A 20,075-nucleotide genomic window follows, 5' to 3' on the forward strand; every position below is an offset into this window, starting at 1 on the left:
CACACTAAAGAAAGAACGATAGTTGCAGAGAGCAGAGCCTCTAGGTGTAACGGCAATGCCCCCATTGCTCCTAGAGACTCATTTGCATATATTAAAATAATTTTCTCAGCAACGCGGGAACATATGAACACTGAACCAACACAGCTGCCAAGCGCATATGCAACAGGTCAGCCAGTTTCATGGGTACAAAGCTGCTGATAGACGCCCTTTAAGGTCCAAATTCAGAGCAGATTAATGGAGCTAATGTAGACTGCTGCCAAGCTTTAGTCACTCCAACTGCCCTGCCACCATTGATTTGTTGTGGTTTGAAGTTATTGCAAGCACAGGTGCAGCGCAGTAATCCCTTGTGCACTGGTAAATGTATACTAGCATTCTAAGACCTGTTTCCCACTGACATTACTCATTCCGAGAGGCTGTCCCAGCATGCAGCGGTTTTGTGTACAGCCGCCTCTAGGGAGATTTGCCATGCTGCAGCCGGATTTCTGCTGGTTCCCATTATAGTGAATGGAAACGTGCTGACTTCAGGCAGCGCAAAACTGTACACGGTAGTTATGGATCCAGCAGGCTGTTCCCCTGCCAAAACGAATAACACCAGTGTGAAACAGGCCATAGGCTGAGTTCACAGTCGACTGAAAATGCAGTAGTGTATTACATGTGTTTTTTTTGCTGTGGAAAAGCCAGCATATTTCACTCTGTGGATAGGGGATAATTCATAAGCTTAGCATTACCCTCTATAAATATGGGATGATTCCACGTATGTTTAGGTGTATATATCTTTTTAAGTTTAATTTCCCTTTAGTATTTTGCTGGGTAAAATCTTGACAATAGCAATATACTATTTATATTTATTCTGTTTTTCTTACCATCCGGTACAGATTCAGCCCATCTAGGATCAGAAGCTGGATAGTCATCCACCAAGTCCATACTTATCTGGGTCACTGCCTGGTCTAATTCATTATCAGGTTCCAAATCTGTTAGAGCAGAGAACAAGCTGTCCACCATGCACTGTGCCCCAACTATATCCTTTCTGAAAAACAAAAACATGTTTTTATTGAATATTTAACATGTGAACATAAAAAAAAAAATAGGAAGGGGGAAGAGAAAACAGAGTGAATCATTAGATATTTTTAGAATGGGGTAACATTTTAGGATTAGAAATAATCCCCAATATGCCGATTTCTGCTGGATGGCACAAAAAACCTACACTGCAGCCAGAGGCTCCTCTTAAATTTGCCTCTCCACCCGCCCACATGCCCAGCCAGCCAATCAGAAGCAATCCTGAGAGGTGGCGTATTATCACATCACCGTCCTATTCCGGGTTATCGGGTCACCAGAGAGCCCGAATAACCCGGAAATGCAGCAAACCGCAGTTCTGAATTGACCTGTGATTTGCTGCGATCGCCGACACGGGGGCGGGGTTTGCGAGGTTCGGTCGTGATCGGAACTACACAGGCCTGTACGCCCCGTGTCCGTAAGAGGTTAAGTAAACAGAAGACAGAGGAGCGTTGCTTTTGAGCTATTTTTGTAGATGTAGGATTGTAGTAATTAAAATATATTGTAAAAATGGTCAGTATCAGTGCCGCTACACATCACAAAAAAATTTAAAATAAAAAATTTGAATGACAGTTACATTTTAAGAACAAAGCTAAATAACCAAAAAATCTGATCATGTATCCTGTGAAAAAGAAGACCTGCATTGAAATAAGCAGGACATCAATGGTGGAGAATATGACATAAATCAGTGGAGCTAAAGCGAAAAGGGGAATGGAAACAATAGGGGAAAGCAAGCAGAAAGGATGGAAGGACAAGACTGACATGCAGATTTTCTCCCTAGCAGCAGCAAATAGCAGCAATACTTAATTTACATAATTATCAATTAAGCAAACATGATCCACGAGAAGCGCAAGGCTCCAGGTATTATGTGGTACATTGAAAATAGTCTTGCAATATTTGCGGCAAGATCTCCACGAATGACTCTCATAGTAAAAAGCTTGTTTAACCTTTAAAGATAACGGAGGTTTTTTTGTTTTCATTTTTCTTCCCTATTCTCCGTGGGCCATAACTTTTTTCTATTTCCGGTCACATAGCTGTATGAGGGCTTATATTTTTGCGGGACAGGTTGTACTGTAATGCCACCATTAATTATGGCATAAAACTTAGTGGGAAGTGGCAAAAAAAAAATCCAAATGGGGTGGAATTGAAAAAAAAAGCCTCCACCATTTTACAAGTTTTTTTCCCACGCCATTTCGTTTATCATTCTCTGGGTCAGTACGATTACACCGATACCCCATATGTGTAGGTTTTTTATGTCTAAATAGTGTAAAAATAAATGTAAACTTTGATAAATATATTTTTTTTACAACACCATAACTTTCACACTTGCGGCAGAGTGATCCGGCAAACAGTCCCATTGCCGGTGATCTGCATGCAAACGGACAGCATTTGTAGACGGATCCGTCTTACAAATGCATTGCAAGAACGGATCAGTCTCTCCGGATGTCATCCGGAGAAACGGATCAGTTATACAGGTCCTTCTAAAAAAATTAGCATATTGTGATAAAGTTCATTATTTTCTGTAATGTACTGATAAACATTAGACTTTCATATATTTTAGATTCATTACACACCAACTGAAGTAGTTCAAGCCTTTTATTGTTTTAATATTGATGATTTTGGCATACAGCTCAGGAAAACCCAAATTTCCTATCTCAAAATATTAGCATATTGTGATAAAGTTCATTATTTTCTGTAATGTACTGATAAACATTAGACTTTCATATATTTTAGATTCATTACACACAACTGAAGTAGTTCAAGCCTTTTATTGTTTTAATATTGATTATTTTGGCATACAGCTCATGAAAACCCAAATTTCCTATCTAAAAAAATTAGCATATTTCATCCAACCAATAAAAGAAAAAAGTGTTTTTAATACAAAAAAAAGTCAACCTTCAAATAATTATGTTCAGTTATGCACTCAATACTTGGTCGGGAATCCTTTTGCAGAAATGGCTGCTTCAATGCGGCGTGGCATGGAGGCAATCAGCCTGTGGCACTGCTGAGGTGTTATGGAGGCCCAGGATGCTTCGATAGCGGCCTTAAGCTCATCCAGAGTGTTGGGTCTTGCGTCTCAACTTTCTCTTCCCAATATCCCACAGATTCTCTATGGGGTTCAGGTCAGGAGAGTTGGCAGGCCAATTGAGCACAGTAATACCATGGTCAGTAAACCATTTACCAGTGGTTTTGGCACTGTAAGCAGGTGCCAGGTCGTGCTGAAAAATTAAATCTTCATCTCCATAAAGCTTTTCAGCAGATGGAAGCATGAAGTGTTCCAAAATCTCCTGATAGCTAGCTGCATTGACCCTGCCCTTGATAAAACACAGTGGACCAACACCAGCAGCTGACATGGCACCCCAGACAATCACTGACTGTGGGTACTTGACACTGGACTTCAGGCATTTTGGCATTTCCCTCTCCCCAGTCTTCCTCCAGACTCTGGCACCTTGATTTCCGAATGACATGCAACAGTCCAGTGCTGCTTCTCTGTAGCCCAGGTCAGGCGCTTCTGCCGCTGTTTCTGGTTCAAAAGTGGCTTGACCTGGGGAATGCGGCACCTGTAGCCCATTTCCTGCACACGCCTGTACACGGTGGCTCTGGATGTTTCTACTCCAGACTCAGTCCACTGCTTCCGCAGGTCCCCCAAGGTCTGGAATCGGTCCTTCTCTACAATCTTCCTCAGGGTCCGGTCACCTCTTCTCGTTGTGCAGCGTTTTCTGCCACACTTTTTCCTTTCCACAGACTTCCCACTGAGGTGCCTTGATACAGCACTCTGGGAACAGCCTATTCATTCAGAAATTTCTTTCTGTGTCTTACCCTCTTGCTTGAGGGTGTCAATGATGGCCTTCTGGACAGCAGTCAGGTCGGCAGTCTTACCCATGATTGCGGTTTTGAGTAATGAACCAGGCTGGGAGTTTTTAAAAGCCTCAGAAATCTTTTGCAGGTGTTTAGAGTTAATTAGTTGATTCAGATGATTAGGTTAATAGCTCGTTTAGAAAACCTTTTCATGATATGCTAATTTTTTGAGATAGGAATTTTGGGTTTTCATGAGCTGTATGCCAAAATCATCATTATTAAAACAATAAAAGGCTTGAACTACTTTAGTTGGTGTGTAATGAATCTAAAATATTTGAAAGTCTAATGTTTATCAGTACATTACAGAAAATAATGAACTTTATCACAATATGCTAATTTTTTGAGAAGGACCTGTATATTTTCACATTTTTACCGGCATTGCTGTATTTTTTATGCCGGATCCAGCACTAATACATTTCAATGTAAATTAATGCCGGATCCGGCATTCCGGAAACTAATTCGGAATTTTGGACGGAGATAACACCGCAGCATTCTGCTGTATTTTCTCCGACCAAAACGCCGGTCAGTGACTGAACTGAAGACATCCTGATGCACCCTGAACGGATTTCTCGCCATTTAGAATGCATGGGGATAAAATTTATTGTTTTCTTTTCCAGTATTGAGCCATTCGCCGTATTGGAATTCTTTTTTAAATATTTTAATAGTATGGGCGTTTTCGGTAGCGATTATACCCATGATGTTTATATTTATTGTTATTTAGGTATTTATTTTTTTATTATACAGAAAGGGGGGTGATTTAAACATTTATTTTTATTTATTTTTTTGTGATAATTTTGAAGCTCATATATGAGCCTATAAATGTTTTTAATTTTTTTATTTTGTCCTGAGGGATTTTAAAGGGAACCTGTCACCTGCTAAATGCATGTAAACCTGCCAGCAGTACCTCAGGGTAGCCCGCAGTGCGATACTAATCATACTTTTCATCCTGCAGTCAGATGCTGCATAAGGTCTATCTTCATTCAGCAAGACCTGCGCTGACCAAGTGGTGAGCACGATTACGTCATCAAAGATCCTTTTGCAGGGGGGCGGGTCTGGCTGCCGAGGCGCACGGATGCTTGAAGTTTGAGCTCCTGAGACAGCACTGTCTAAAGCGACCTTAAAGCGACATACCAAGCGGTGAACCCACTCAAACTGGAAGGCATCCTCCTCAGTACCGCTACCGACATGGTTGGGCGGAAAAAAGAGCGGTTAAACACCCTCAGCTCACTAAGTTTTACTTCTCCAAAGAAGCAGGCAGCGACCAAGATGGCGCCAAGGAGACGCCCGCCTCATTACTAGAGAGTTCGGAGGAACTGCAGCCCTCTCATGAATCAGAGTATGAACTGCAGCACTCTCCTCCAGCTTCACCCACCTCGGCCTCTCAGGGGTTTGAACATACCGCCCTCTCAGCGGGTGTTTCTGATCCGGTTCCGGGTTCAGAATCAGTAGATCCACTGGAGACGCCCAGCTACGCTACCGGCCAGGAGCAGAGTGTGAATCCCGTCGGCTCTCCAAGTGAGCAACAGGTTCACCAATAAACCCCGAAAGTCTGAGGAACATACTCCAACACCCTCACAAAAAGGTACTCAGGGCTGGGGATGGGAATCCGGGGAGGAGTGAGGGGCCGCCCTACTAGCAATGCCAGTCTATAATACTGCCCTGACCGATACCACCATGCGGGACATGCTATTGCTCCAGAGGCGTTCCTTGTTGCGGGACATGCGACTAGTGGTGGCTCTCCTACGTTCTGAAATAGCTGATCTAGGGGCTAGAACAGACCATCTAGAGAGCAAATTTGGGGACTTTGCGATGTCTCATAGGACCCTAATTGATGCGCACACCGAATTAGAAGCAGAGGTGGAAGCCATAAAGATAGAAATGGCCGACTTAGAAGACAGGAGTCGGCGCAACAATATTAAGTTGCGAGGAATCCCTGAATCAGTTTCTGCGAAAGATATCCCAGAATATGTGCGATCTCTTATTAAAGCGACTTTGCCACACTGCCAAGATAAAGAGCTGGAAATTGATCGGGCACATAGAGTACCTCGTCCGCGACACCTGGATGCCTCTATGCCAAGAGACGTACTCGCCAGAGTCAAAGAGCAATTAATGGCTCAAGCCAGGAAAAAATGGAGGACTTCCTGCTCTCTATCAAAGTTCTAAGTTTTGCGGATTTATCCGCCACTACGTTGAGGCTACGAAGAGCCTTATTCCCTATTACTTCTGCCCTCCAAAGGGAGCAGATTCAGTACCGCTGGGGCTTTCCATTTAGTCTTTTAGTGCACCACAAGGGGGAGCTATACATTATCAAATACCTAGATGAGGTTCACAAGCTCCTGAGTATCTGGAACATTGCACCTTCTCCACCAGAGGGAGCCCGACAAATTGCTCCAAGATCGATCCATAAAGGACTGGGAAATGGTCAGTTGACATGGGTTCACTGTGCGGGTTCTCCGCATTAAGGTGCTGAAGATCTCCTAGTTTTCTATTTCCTGGACCTGTTCTTGACCTGGGTCACAGACGGGACTTTAGCCCCAATTGTCAGAGAGCCTTTTGAGCTCAAGTTTATATTTTTCTATGTTTTATTTTCATTTTTGTTTTTATCCGTTTTATTCCCACATCTCTTTTGGGACGCTATGTTTGAATGGTGCATATATGATGCCTGTGTCATTTCACGCTGCCTATGTCCGAAAGATGCAAGCGTCCTGGCTGGGAGGCGCTTTGCCTCTCTTTTATATTTTCTCCTATGAGAATTATGCATTGATGTTTATTCTACTGTATTATGGGAATTTCCATCGTTAGCCTAAATGTGAATGGTTTGAATAGTCCAATGCGCAGAGCATGCCTTTGGAGGGAAGCCAAAACCTTGCAATGTGACATTTTAGGGGCTCAGGAGACACATTTACTCCAAAAAGACGCATATAGATTAAGTCATGTACATTTCCCCCACATATTCCAATCTCATTTCCACTCTAAATCCAGAGGCGTTATGATTGCCATCAAAAATACGGTGGCATTCTCCCACGTAGATGATTATCTGGCTCCTAAAGGGAGGTTTATTATCTTAGTTTGCACAAATAATAATGCTCCCTTCACCCTAGTATCCTTATATGCCCCCAATAGAGGCCAACTCAGGTTTTTTCGCAAGTTAATGAAACTGGTTAACAAAAAACGACAGGGACAATTGGCGATGTTCGGAGATTTTAACCTGACAACAGACCCAAATGTAGACACCTCCTCTCCACAGAGGAGAAGCACACCCTCAGTGCCTCTGCCCTTTGGAAGGAGGAATTGTATGACATTTGGCGCATTCACTCCACATCCGCCAAAGATTATACATTCCACTCTGGGGTCCATAATGTATATTCTCGTATTGATATGTTTATAATAGACAGATCGTTGCTTAGTAAAGCAACCGACTCCTCATTGGAACTGATCAAATGGTCCGATAATGCAGTGGTCACTTTGAAACTCTCTGAAAACATGAATTTCTCCTACCAGTATCTATGGAGAAGCAACCCTCTTACTATCTAATCCCCAACATGGGTCTCGCATTGAGTCTGATCTAAAAGACTTCTTCAAATTTAATGCACAACCCCAGACTGACCCAGTTACTCTGTGGAACGCCCAAAAAGCATGCATTTGAGGGTCGCTCATTCAACAGGGTGCGATACGTAAGAGATAAATGGAAGCGGTCATCCTTATTATCCAAATTACAACAAATAGAAAATAAAAATAAGGCAGATCCCACTTCGCAGTTAGCTGAAGAACTTACACAGGTCTGGCAGGAACTAAGGAACCAAATGCTTGCCTCATACGAAAAAAAGTTTCGCAAGTCGAAAGCATCTTACTACTCTCAAGGAAACAAGGCGGGTAAATTACTAGCTTCTAGCTTTAAAAAGAGACATATGAAGAGTAGACTTCCCCATCTTATTCACCCTCGGACCCTAGACAAAGTATACTCCCCGATAGATATAGCAAATGGCTTCCAGACTTACTATTCAAGTCTCTACAACCTGGAAGAATCCATTCCCACCCCAGCTAAATTGGAAGACTTAAAGGGATTCTGTCACCTCCCCTCAGCCAAAAAACGATTTAAAAGCAGCCATGCAGCACAGCTTACCTGGATTAAGCTGTGCTGTTTAATCTTGAAATCCGTCCAGCAGTTACTTTAAAAAACGACTTTGATCAATAAGGAAATGCGTCCTGAAGGTGCCCAGAGGGGCGTTTTTTTCTTCCTAGTGAGCCCAGTACCGCCCCTCTTTCAGTGCCCAGCCCGCCTTCCTTGTATTTTCTAACTGCCGCCCCCAGCCTGCCACAGCCTCTCCTGCCTCTCCTCCCCCTCCCTCACGCCGAACGAAGTCTCGCACAGGCGCAGTACCCACTGAGGGCTGCGCCTGTGCGATCATCAGGAGACTGAGGGCGGCAGCTTCATCTTCGTCACTGGGCATGCGCCGAGCCCAGTGACGTCCGATGCTCGCTCTTCCCTCAGTCAGCAGGGAAGAGCGAGCATCGGACGTCACTGGGCTCGGCGCATGCCCAGTGACGAAGATGAAGCTGCCGCCCTCAGTCTCCTGATGATCGCACAGGCGCAGCCCTCAGTGGGTACTGCGCCTGTGCGAGACTTCGTTCGGCGTGAGGGAGGGGGAGGAGAGGCAGGAGAGGCTGTGGCAGGCTGGGGGCGGCAGTTAGAAAATACAAGGAAGGCGGGCTGGGCACTGAAAGAGGGGCGGTACTGGGCTCACTAGGAAGAAAAAAACGCCCCTCTGGGCACCTTCAGGACGCATTTCCTTATTGATCAAAGTCGTTTTTTAAAGTAACTGCTGGACGGATTTCAAGATTAAACAGCACAGCTTAATCCAGGTAAGCTGTGCTGCATGGCTGCTTTTAAATCGTTTTTTGGCTGAGGGGAGGTGACAGAATCCCTTTAAGCTCTTATCTCAACTCCCTGGACATGCCCAATATAACTGGCACCCAACTTCAGGCTCTTAACTCTCAAATAACGATAGAAGTAGAAGTGCTGATTAACTCTTTACCACGTGATAAAGCCCCTGGTCCAGATGGTTTTGCAAGTCACTATTATAAGCATTTAAAAAAAAAAATTGGGCCCATACTTAAAGGGGTTCTGCACTTTCAATTAACTGATGATCTATCCTCTGGATAGATCATCAGCTTCTGATCGGCGGGGGTCCGACACCCGGGACCCCCGCCGATCAGCTGTTTGAGAAGGCAGCGGCGCTCCAGGAGCGCCTTCTCACTGTTTACCGCCGGGCCGCCCGCCCACTGACGTCACTGTTCACTTGAATGGAGCTTAGCCGCGCCCACTGTAGTTGATACAAGTCGTGACGTCAGTGGGTGGGTGGCCCGGCGGTAAAGAGTGAGAAGGCCGCGTCGCTCCTGGAGCATTGCTGCCTTCTCAAACAGCTGATCGGCGGGGGTCCCGGGTGTCGGACCCCCGCCGATCAGAAGCTGATGATCTATCCAGAGGATAGATCATCAGTTAATTGAAAGCGCAGAACCCCTTTAAGGGATCTCTGCCAATCTGCCCTTACATCTAGTTCTTTCCCCACTGAAAACTTGCAGGCAATTATCATCACCCTCCCTAAGCCGGGTAAAACCCCTGATAGACCTTAAAACTTAAGACCTATCTCATTATTGAACCAGGACACAAAAATTTACGCAAAACTGCTGGCTTTGCGGTTAGCTAAGATTCTTCCCTCTATTATCAACGAGGATCAAACTGGTTTCGTTCCCTCTAGACAACCCTATTATAATACCAGGAGAATGCTGGGCATCTTAATTCACACAGAATCCCCGTGTTGGCCCTAGCTTTGGACGCAGAGAAAGCCTTCGATAGGCTCCGCTGGTCGTTTACCTTCTCAGTGCTCTCACGGATGGGCTTCCAAGGCCCTATTGTGAAGGCTATTGGAGCTCTTTATAGCAGCCCAACAGCAACATTTTTTTGTGAATGGTGCCCTTTCAGAGGCGTTCAATTTAACAAATGGTACTAGGCAAGGTTGCCCCCTGTCCCCCTTGATTTTCATAATAGCAATGGAACCTTTAGCACAAGCAATTAGGCAAGATCCGCGAATCTTCGGAGTGTCAATAGGGAACCGTTCCCATGTCATATCCCTTTATGCGGATGATGTTCTCCTTTCTCTCGCTAACCCAGAGGTTTCCCTAGAAGCGGTGATGGATCAAATATCTCGCTATGATCTTTCATACCATCACCTTAACTCCTCCAAAACTCAAGCCTTGCCTATTAATATGCCAGAACCCATGGTGATAAATCTACGAGCTACAAGGGATTTTGATTGGCAAAAGGAAAGCATCAAATATCTAGGTACTAATATGACCCATTTTGTATCACAACTATATGCACTTTTTAGCTCTTTTAATATCCACAGAAAGGGAATTAACAGACTTTAACAAACTCGAAACCTCTTGGATGGGGAGGATAGCGGCTTTTAAGATGTTTACCCTCCCTAAATTTCTCTATATGTATCGCACCCTGCCTATTTCAATCCCAGAGTAATTTTTCAACTGGGCACAAGCACTACTTTCAAAATACATCTGGAAAGGGAAACAACCCAGAGTTGCTAAAGAGGTTATAATGAGGAATCGTCGCTTGGGGGGGCCTTGCTGTTCCAGACCTTAAATTGTATTATGTAGCAACATTGGCGTCAATGCTTAAGGGATGGGCAAGATCTGATACAAAATTACCCTGGGTTAATTTGAAAAGGGCACAGGCTGCCCCCTTTTTGCTGACAGATCTGTTACATCTACCGTTTTGGAAATTCCCCATTCCCAAACACCTGAGTCCGACAACGCTAGCATCTGTAAAGGCCTGGTCTCTTTATCACACTTTAGCTGACTCAGATAGCCCTCATTCCCTCTTCTCTATACCCCTATCTATGCTTCAAGCTATGCTTCCAGACTCAGATTTATCCCTCTGGACCCTGAACACAATTCGGACTGTGGAAAGCTTGTTTGAAGATGGGGTGTTAAGATCTTTTCAAACACTCAGGGAACATTTAGCCCTCCCTGCGAATGAATTTTACAAATACCTCCAGATTCGCCATATGTTGCAGAATTTAAATCAGTCAGGTTTAAAAATGGATAAACTAGCAAAGGCATATATTTTGAGCAATGCCAAAGGGCTGAAACCTTCATATAACTCTATACTTCACCCGACCCAATTCAAACGCTCCCATTCCATGCGTACATGGGAGAGAACCTTAAATATATCCATCACAGATACAGAGTGGCTTGGAGCCCTCAGGGCGATCCACAAATATCTCAAATGTACCTCCCACATTGAATCAGCGGTTAAAACAGTTTTACATTGGTATTACACGCCAGACAGACTGGCAATTATGTGTCCTGGCTTTTCTAATCTTTGCTGGAGGGGCTGTGGAAACAAAGGAACACTTTTCCCCATCATTTGGCAATGTCCGGCCCTCAAATCTTATTGGTCTGCCTGCACTGTCATGATGAGCCAACTATTTAATCATAAGATTAGCTGGTCCCCTACGCTAATTTTACTTTTTATAGGCATTAACAATGTCCCAACTCAATATAAAACACTTTTCTGTATAATCAGAGTTTTAGCTAAACTGTTATTATTGAGACACTGAAAATCTCCAGACGTGCCAGGGTTGAGTTAATTAATCTCTGCAATAAACACAACATATGCTTATGAAAGAACTCTATCATTGGGAAACGGTAGTTTCACCAAATTTCTGTTGCAATGGCGGGCTTGGACAAACTCCCCACTCTGCTCACCTCCTTAGTTACTATTACATAATCACACACTGCTCATTACATGCGTTGGACTTAATAGGCTTCAGGGCTTGACCTGACTAGGTGGCGATATCCTAACGTATTTTGCGGTTACCATCTCACAGGCTTGCTGATTGTATATTTAATGCTATATGTGTAGTATTGTTATGGTACTTTTCTTTATTATTATTTGGCGTAATGCGCTGTTGCACTGCGCAATTGTAATACTTTTTCCACACTGTATCCTGTCCGGTACTCCCGGTTTTGTTTTCTTTCTTATATGTCTTGAAAATCCTCAATAAAAACTACTGAAACAAAAGATCCTTTTGCAGGTCCTGAAAGATAAAGAAAGACGATACCGCCAGACTTGGGCCACTTTTAATGCTGATATGGTTTGTAGGGATGGGGTACCTCAACCCCCAGACATTGGCACGATTACGTCCAATTTTCTTCCTACTGTCAACTTATAAGACCCTTTATTCCAATAAACGGTTGATAGGTGAACTTACTTGGTTTGAAAAACTCTTAGCCAAGACAGATCTGCCTAAGAAACTGGTCTCTATCCTCTACAATTCCCTTTTAACTGGGCAAAGCAAAAGTATACCTGCATATATAGCCCACTGGTCAAGAGTTAGGTAGAACGTTAACAGAAAGATATAGTAAGAGTGCATTCATGTTCACATGGGTTCTCGCGATGCGTTAGAATTCAGGAACATTCCTACAAGGTCCTAACACATTAGTATAAAACCCCGCAACATTTATTTACAATAGTTCTTGCTGAGGATGTGGGGAAGATTCAGGCACACCGAGTCCTATTTTCTGGTTCTGTCCTAGAATTGTTGAATTCTGGCGTAAAGTGGCTACAGAAACTGAGGGTATCATAGGCAAACGATTGCTGTTGTCCCCTGAATCCGTTTTGCTATGGCTCCCCAATGATTCATGGTGCCCGAGCAAAAAGGATCTCGTGATACAACTAATCCAAGCGGCTAGACTGCTTATCCCTCTTAAATGGATAGATATTAACCTCCCGACATTGGAAATGTGGATTGATAAAGTAGACCAAATCTACAGATTAGAGGAACTCGTGAGTTGGGAATTACGGAAACACCAGGGGTTTCTGAAGTTCTGGACTCCCTGGAAAAAATATAGGATTCAAGCCCTTCCAGCTTAATTCCATGCTCTTCAATTCATTTTGCCGATATTCTCAGTTTTTGGTTGCTGCAGCTTTCTCATGTAAATTGGAGTCTTTAGTTCTCTTGTGTACTATTGATGAACTCTATCAGTGGAATCAGTCACAACCCTCATCCTCTTATTTCCCCCATTACCTCCCTTCCCCCCCCTCCACTTTTTTCCTGCGTGTCCCCCTCTCTCTCCTACCTTCCCCTTCTTTTTGTCATTACATATCCCTGCATGTTCTTTACGCCTGCGAACTACGTGCAATCTTATATTGATATGTACTGCACAGTTACTGTCAGATGCAATAACTTAATGCACTGTGTGGGAAGTGCTATGTATACCTCATATATGTATACCGTCTGTGTCGACGGTTATTCATGGATGTTCATGCAAAACAGAATGTTCAACCTGATGCTGTATTATCCGTTTTTCACTTTCAATAAAAATAAATTTGAAAGAAAGACTATGCCGGCTGCGTGAACAAGTGGATGGGGCGAGTTAATATTTTTTTTTAACCCCTCAAAGCAACATTTTAGTAAGCATTCTGTATTAAGAATGCTATTATTTTCCTTTATAACCATGTTAGAAGGGAAAATAATAAAACAAATAGAATACCTAACCCAAACCCGAACTTCAGTGAATAAGTCCGGGTTCGGGTCTGGGTACCACATTCAGTTTTTTCTCACGCGCGTGCAAAATGCATTGCACTCGCGTGGAAAAAAACCGAACATCGGAACGCAATTGCAGTCAAAACTGACTGCAATTGCGTGCCTACGTGCGCGGTTTTCCCGCAATGCACACGCACGTATCCGGAGTAAATCAGGAACGCCCGTGTGAAAGAGGACTTCGAATTTTAGAAGCAATTTCTCCCAAACCCACTTTTTAAGTACCAGTTCAGGTCTGAAGTCACTTTGTAGGGCTTACATAGTGGATACCCCCCAAAAATGACCCCATTGTATAAACTACACCCCTCAAGTTACTCAAAACTGATTTTACAAACTTTGTTAACCCTTTAGGTGTTCCACAAGAATTAAAGGAGAATGGAGATGACATTTCTAAATTTAACTTTTTTGGCAGATTTTCTATTTCAATTCATTTTTTTCCTTTAACACATCGAGGGTTAACAGCCAAACAAAACTCAATATTTATTACCCTGATTCTGCAGTTTACAGAAACACCCCACATGTGGTCGTACACTGATATAAGGGCACACGGCAGGGTGCAGAAGAAAAGGAGCGTTGTATTGTTTTTGGAAGGCAGATTTTGCTGAACTGGTTTTTAGATGCCATGTCCCAATTGAAGCGCCCCTGATGCATCCTTACAGTAGAAACTCCCAAAAAGTGACCCCATTTTGGAAACTAGGAAATAAGGTGACCAGTTTTATTGGTACTATTTTGGGGTACATATGATTTTTAATTGCTCTATATTACGTTTTTTGTGAGGCAAGGTAAAAAAACAAACAAAAAAAAAATGCTGTTTTGGCACTGTTTTTATAACATTCATCTACTTTGTTTCAGTTTTAACCACCTCCGTACCGCCTAACGCAGATGTGCGGTCCGGAGGAGGCAGCGCTGCGCACAGTCACGCATATACGCGTCATCTCGCGAGATGACGCGAGTATGCGCCCGCGCGTGCGCAGTTCGCGCCGGCATTTCGTCGAGAAGTATTTCGTCAGCAACCTGCCAGCCAATGATCGTGGCTGGCAGGTTGCTGATTTTTTAAAAAGCCAATCAAAGTGCCAGATAGCAGATCATATTAGTAAATATGATCTGATATATGGCTGCCTGCTCCTCTGCTGGTTCTTTTCGTCGGATGGATCCAGCAGAGGAGCAGGCTTCACAGTGAGTACACCAAACACTACACACAGCCCCTGATCACCCCCCTGAACCCCAATTAACCCTTTGATCACCCCTGTCAATCACAAGTGAAAAGAAAAAAGTGATCAGTGCAAACTGTTAATTTTTTTTTTTTCACTGTTATTGACAGTTAGGTTTTAGGTAGCGATCAGTTAGCGCCCAGCCCACCGCACCGCAGTCCGTTATTCGCTGATTAGCGTATCGCTAATCAGCATTTGTACTTTTATAGTATCTGGAAGTGATCAAAACTGATCACGGTCAGATCTATAATAGTACTAGTGTCACTTTAGTTCGCCCTCCACCCAAAACGCAGTGTTTGCCCGATCAGGCCTGATCGGTCGCCCACACGTGCGTTCGCCCACACCCGCCCCACCGCAGTGACAAAATGATATTTTTTTATCAACCGCAGCGGCCTCCGGTACTTCGCTAGCCTCCCCTTTGTAAGACAGGCTTGCTTTTTTTTTTTCTTGGGTAGTCTCAGGGAATACCCCTAAATTTAGTTGCCCACATGTCTAACAGGGGGTATTCTTCTGAAGAGGCCTACAGGCTTCTGACCCAGTCGGATGAGGAGTGGGAACCCTCATCTGATGAATCCAGCGGGTCAGAATACGAACCTGTAGAAAGCAGTGGCTCTCTGACCCAAAGTTCGGACGAGGAGGCTGAGGTCCCTGATACCACCAGGCGTACCTGGCCCCGTGTCGCTAGACCGCAGGTTGCACAGGATCCGCTTCAAGAGCAGCAGAGTGGGGCTGGTGCTGTCGGATTACATGGTGAGGCATACACCAGCAGGCCAGCCCTCCCTGGACCTAGTACCAGCACTGCCGTACAACCTGGTGAAGTAGCGAGCACCAGAAGGGCAGTTGAAGCTGGTACGGTGGCACGTGCAGTAGTGACCCCGTCGCAGCCACCGCAAAGACGTGCCCGTAGAGCCCCTAGAATCCCAGAGGTGCTGGCAAACCCTGATTGGCAGTCCCCAACTTCAGCCGCACCTGTAGTTTTCCCTTTCACTGCCCAGTCTGGAGTTCGGGTTGAGACGGCTCAGATCGGTTCGGCCCTGGGATTTTTTGAGCTGTTCTTGACTGTGGAGCTTTTAGACATAGTTGTGGCCGAAACAAACAGGTATGCCACACAATTTATCACCGCTAACCCGGGAAGCTTTTATGCCCAGCCTTTCCGGTGGAAACCAGTCCAAGTTTCCGAACTTAAAACTTTTCTGGGCCTCCTCCTCAACATGGGCCTGACAAAAAAGCATGAATTGCGGTCATATTGGTCCACGAACCCGATTCATCACATGCCCATGTTCTCTGCTGCCATGTCCAGGGCACGTTTTGAGGCCATCCTGCGGTTCCTGCACTTTAGTGACAACACCGCCTCCCGTCCCAGGGGCCACCCTGCTTTTGACCGGCTCCACAAAATTCGGCCCCTCATAGACCATTTCAACCAGAAATTTGCAGATATTTATACCCCAGAGCAAAACATCTGCATAGACGAGTCCCTGATACATTTTACCGGGCGCCTTGGCTTCAAACAATACATCCCAAGCAAGCGCGCCCGGTATGGGGTCAAATTGTATAAGCTCTGTGAAAGGGCCACAGGCTATACCCACAAATTTCGTGTCTATGAGGGAAAAGATCAGACCCTGGAGCCGGTCGGTTGCCCTGACTACCTGGGGAGCAGTGGGAAGACAGTTTTGGACTTGGTGTCACCCTTATTCGGCAAAGGGTACCATCTTTATGTGGACAATTTTTACACAAGTGTGGCCCTCTTTAGGCATTTGTTTCTAGAACGGATTGGCGCCTGTGGTACCGCGCGAACTAGTCGCGCGGGCTTCCCCCAACGGCTCGTTTCCACCCGTCTTGCAAGGGGGCAGAGGGCCGCACTGTGTAACGAAGAACTGCTCGCGGTGAAATGGAGAGACAAGCGTGACGTTTACATGCTCTCCTCCATTCACGCAGACACGACAATACAAATTGAGCGAGCAACCCGTGTCATTGAAAAGCCCCTCTCAGTCCACGACTATAACCTCCACATGGGAGGGGTGGACTTCAATGACCAGATGTTGTCTCCGTATTTAGTTTCCCGACGCACCAGACGCTGGTATAAGAAGGTGTCTGTATATTTAATTCAATTGGCTCTGTACAATAGTTTTGTTCTCTACAGTAAGGCTGGGAGAACTGGATCCTTCCACAAATTTCAGGAAGAGATCATCGAGAACCTCCTGTATCCAGGAGGTTCCGTGGCCCCAACCACCAGTGTAGTTAGCCGTCTACACGAGCGACATTTCCCCAATGTCGTTCCTGGTACCTCAACCCAACAGTCACCCCGAAAAAGATGTCGTGTCTGTAGCAGGAGTGGAATAAGGCGTGACACCCGCTATTTCTGTCCTGACTGTCCGGACCACCCTGCCCTATGCTTTGGAGAGTGTTTCCGGAAGTACCACTCACAGGTACACTATTAGCATAGGGATCATCTCACCAGGACAGGCACACAGGGCTATTGGGGCCCATTCACTCACTGCTGCTGCAAACGTCTCCTTTCACATGGGACAAAGTGCATAACGCACTTCGCCACATCTTTGGGCGATTTGCACATTGACACATGGGGAAGGAGAGGTTTGTTCTATAAAGGTAAAAAAACAACAAAAAAAACACACCAGTAAGCAAACACGTTAATGTTCAGTTAAAAAAGTTAAAGTTTATATGTTCTGTTGCAAAGTTAATAAAATTATTGCGTTGCGGCCTGGTTTTTTCTTTTTTTTTTTTTCTTACCTTCCAGGTGGACCAACCGATTGACTAGCTGCAGCACCGATGTGCATTCTGACAGAAGCATTGCGCTGCTGTCAGATTACACGCAAGTCGGTGTATGCGGCGCTGCAAGACGGGATTTTCTCCTCTGCAGTGACAGATACGTTTGCCGAGGCATACGAGCTGAGGAGGAGGCGGCGTTCCTATGCTTTGGCAAACACTTTGTGTGTGTGTGTGTGTATATATATATATATATATATATATATATATATATATATGTATGATTTATTCATCCACATCGATTGATGTGAATGGAGAAATCTGGTTTGCAGGGCATACGAGCTAAGTGGGTATGGATGTAGGGCGGAGCTTCTATGTCCTGGCAGACGCCTTTCCCCTCCATTTATTTTTTTTGGCAGAGATTTTTTCATCCACATTGATCGATGCGAATGAAGAAATCTGTGCCGTTCATTTTTTTTCTTTCAGCCCAGAGGCTAAACGGAAAAAAAAATCTCATTACCTGTATGCTCAATATAAGGAGAATAGCAGAAACTCCTAATGCTGGCCATACATGTAATGATTGCGGAGACCCTCAAATGCCAGGGCAGTACAAACACCCCACAACTGACCCCATTTTGTAAAGAAGACACCCCAAGGTATTTGCTGAGGGGCATATTGAGTCCATGAAAGATTTAAATTTTTGTCCTAAGTTAGCGGAAAGTGAGACTTTGTGAGGAAAAAAATAAATAAAAAATTTCCGCTAACTTATGCAAAAAAAAAAAAAATTCTATGAACTTGCCAGGCCCCTCATTGGATACCTTGGGGTGTCTTCTTTCCAAAGTGGGGTCACATGTGGGGTATTTATACTGCCCTGGCGTTTTAGGGGCCCTAAAGCATGAGAAGAAGTCTGGGATCCAAATGTCTAAAAATGCCCTCCTAAAAGGAATTTGGGCACCTTTGCGCATCTAGGCTGCAAAAAAGTGTCACACATCTGGTATCGCCGTACTCAGGAGAAGTTGGGCAATGTGTTTTGGGGTGTCATTTTACATCTACCCATTCTGGGTGAGATAAACATCTTGATCAAATGCCAACTTTGTATAAAAAAATTGGAAAAGTTGTCTTTTGCCAGGATATTTCTCTCACCCAGCATGGGTATATGTAAAATGACACCCCAAAACACATTCCCCAACTTCTCCTGAGTACGGCGATACCAGATGTGTGACACTTTTTTGCAGACAAGGTGGGCAAAGGGGCACATATTCCAAAGTGCACCTTTCGGAGGCCATTTTTTACACATTTTGATTGCAAAGTACTTCTCACACATTTGGGCCCCTAAATTGCCAGGGCAGTATAACTACCCCACAAGTGACCCCATTTTGGAAAGAAGACACCCCAAGGTATTCCGTGAGGGGCACGGCGAGTTCCTAGAAATTTTTATTTTTTGTCGCAAGTTAGTGGAATATGAGACTTTGTAAGGAAAAAAGAAAAATAATCATTTTCCGCTAACTTGTGACAAAAAATAAAAAATTCTAGGAACTCGCCGTGCCCCTCACGGAATACCTTGGGGTGTCTTCTTTCCAAAATGGGGTCACTTGTGGCGTAGTTATACTGCCCTGGCAATTTAGGGGCCCAAATGTGTGAGAAGTACCTTGCAATCAAAATGTGTAAAAAATGGCCTGCAAAATCCGAAAGGTGCACTTTGGAATATGTGCCCCTTTGCCCACCTTGGCAGCAAAAAAGTGCGACACATCTGGTATCGCCGTACTCAGGAGAAGTTGGGGAATGTGTTTCGGGGTGTCATTTTACATATACCCATGCTGGGTGAGAAAAATATCTTGGTCAAATGCCAACTTTGTATAAAAAAATGGGAAAAGTTGTCTTTTGCCAAGATATTTCTCTCACCCAGCATGGGTATATGTAAAATGACACCCCAAAACACATTCCCCAACTTCTCCTGAGTACGGCGATACCAGATGTGTCACACTTTTTTGCTGCCAAGGTGGGCAAAGGGGCACATATTCCAAAGTGCACCTTTGGATTTCACCTTTTGGTCATTTTTTACACATTTTGATTGCAAAGTTCTTCTCACACATTTGGGCCCCTAAATTGCCAGGGCAGTATAACTACCCCACAAGTGACTCCATTTTGGAAAGAAGACACCCCAAGGTATTCTGTGAGGGGCATGGTGAGTTCCTAGAATTTTTTATTTTTTGTCGCAAGTTAGTGGAATATGAGACTTTGTAAGAAAAAAAAAATATAAAAAATCATCATTTTCCGCTAACTTGTGACAAAAAATAAAAAGTTCTATGAACTCACTATGCCCATCAGCGAATACCTTAGGGTGTCCACTTTCCGAAATGGGGTCATTTGTGGGGGTTTTCTACTGTTTGGGCATTGTAGAACCTCAGGAATCATGACAGGTGCTCAGAAAGTCAGAGCTGTTTCAAAAAGCGGAAATTCACATTTTTGTACCATAGTTTGTAAATGCTATAACTTTTACCCAAACCATTTTTTTTTTGCCCAAACATTTTTTTTTTTATCAAAGACATGTAGAACAATAAATTTGGCGAAAAATGTATATATGGATGTCGTTTTTTTTGCAAAA

General features: G+C 44.2%; 1 protein-coding gene across 1 annotated transcript in view; it reads right to left on the reverse strand.

Moving 5' to 3' along the window:
* The window catches only part of NUP133 (nucleoporin 133), a 279,976-nt gene that overhangs the window by 129,286 nt on the left and 130,615 nt on the right, over positions 1–20,075 (reverse strand). The window contains exon 13 of the mRNA XM_044292116.1: positions 864–1,027. Within this exon, the coding sequence (XP_044148051.1) occupies positions 864–1,027 (164 nt within the window). The remainder of the gene's footprint in view (positions 1–863; positions 1,028–20,075) is intronic.

The sequence above is a fragment of the Bufo gargarizans genome, chromosome 4, assembly GCF_014858855.1.
Source record: "Bufo gargarizans isolate SCDJY-AF-19 chromosome 4, ASM1485885v1, whole genome shotgun sequence".
Classification (NCBI taxonomy): Eukaryota; Metazoa; Chordata; class Amphibia; order Anura; family Bufonidae; genus Bufo; species Bufo gargarizans.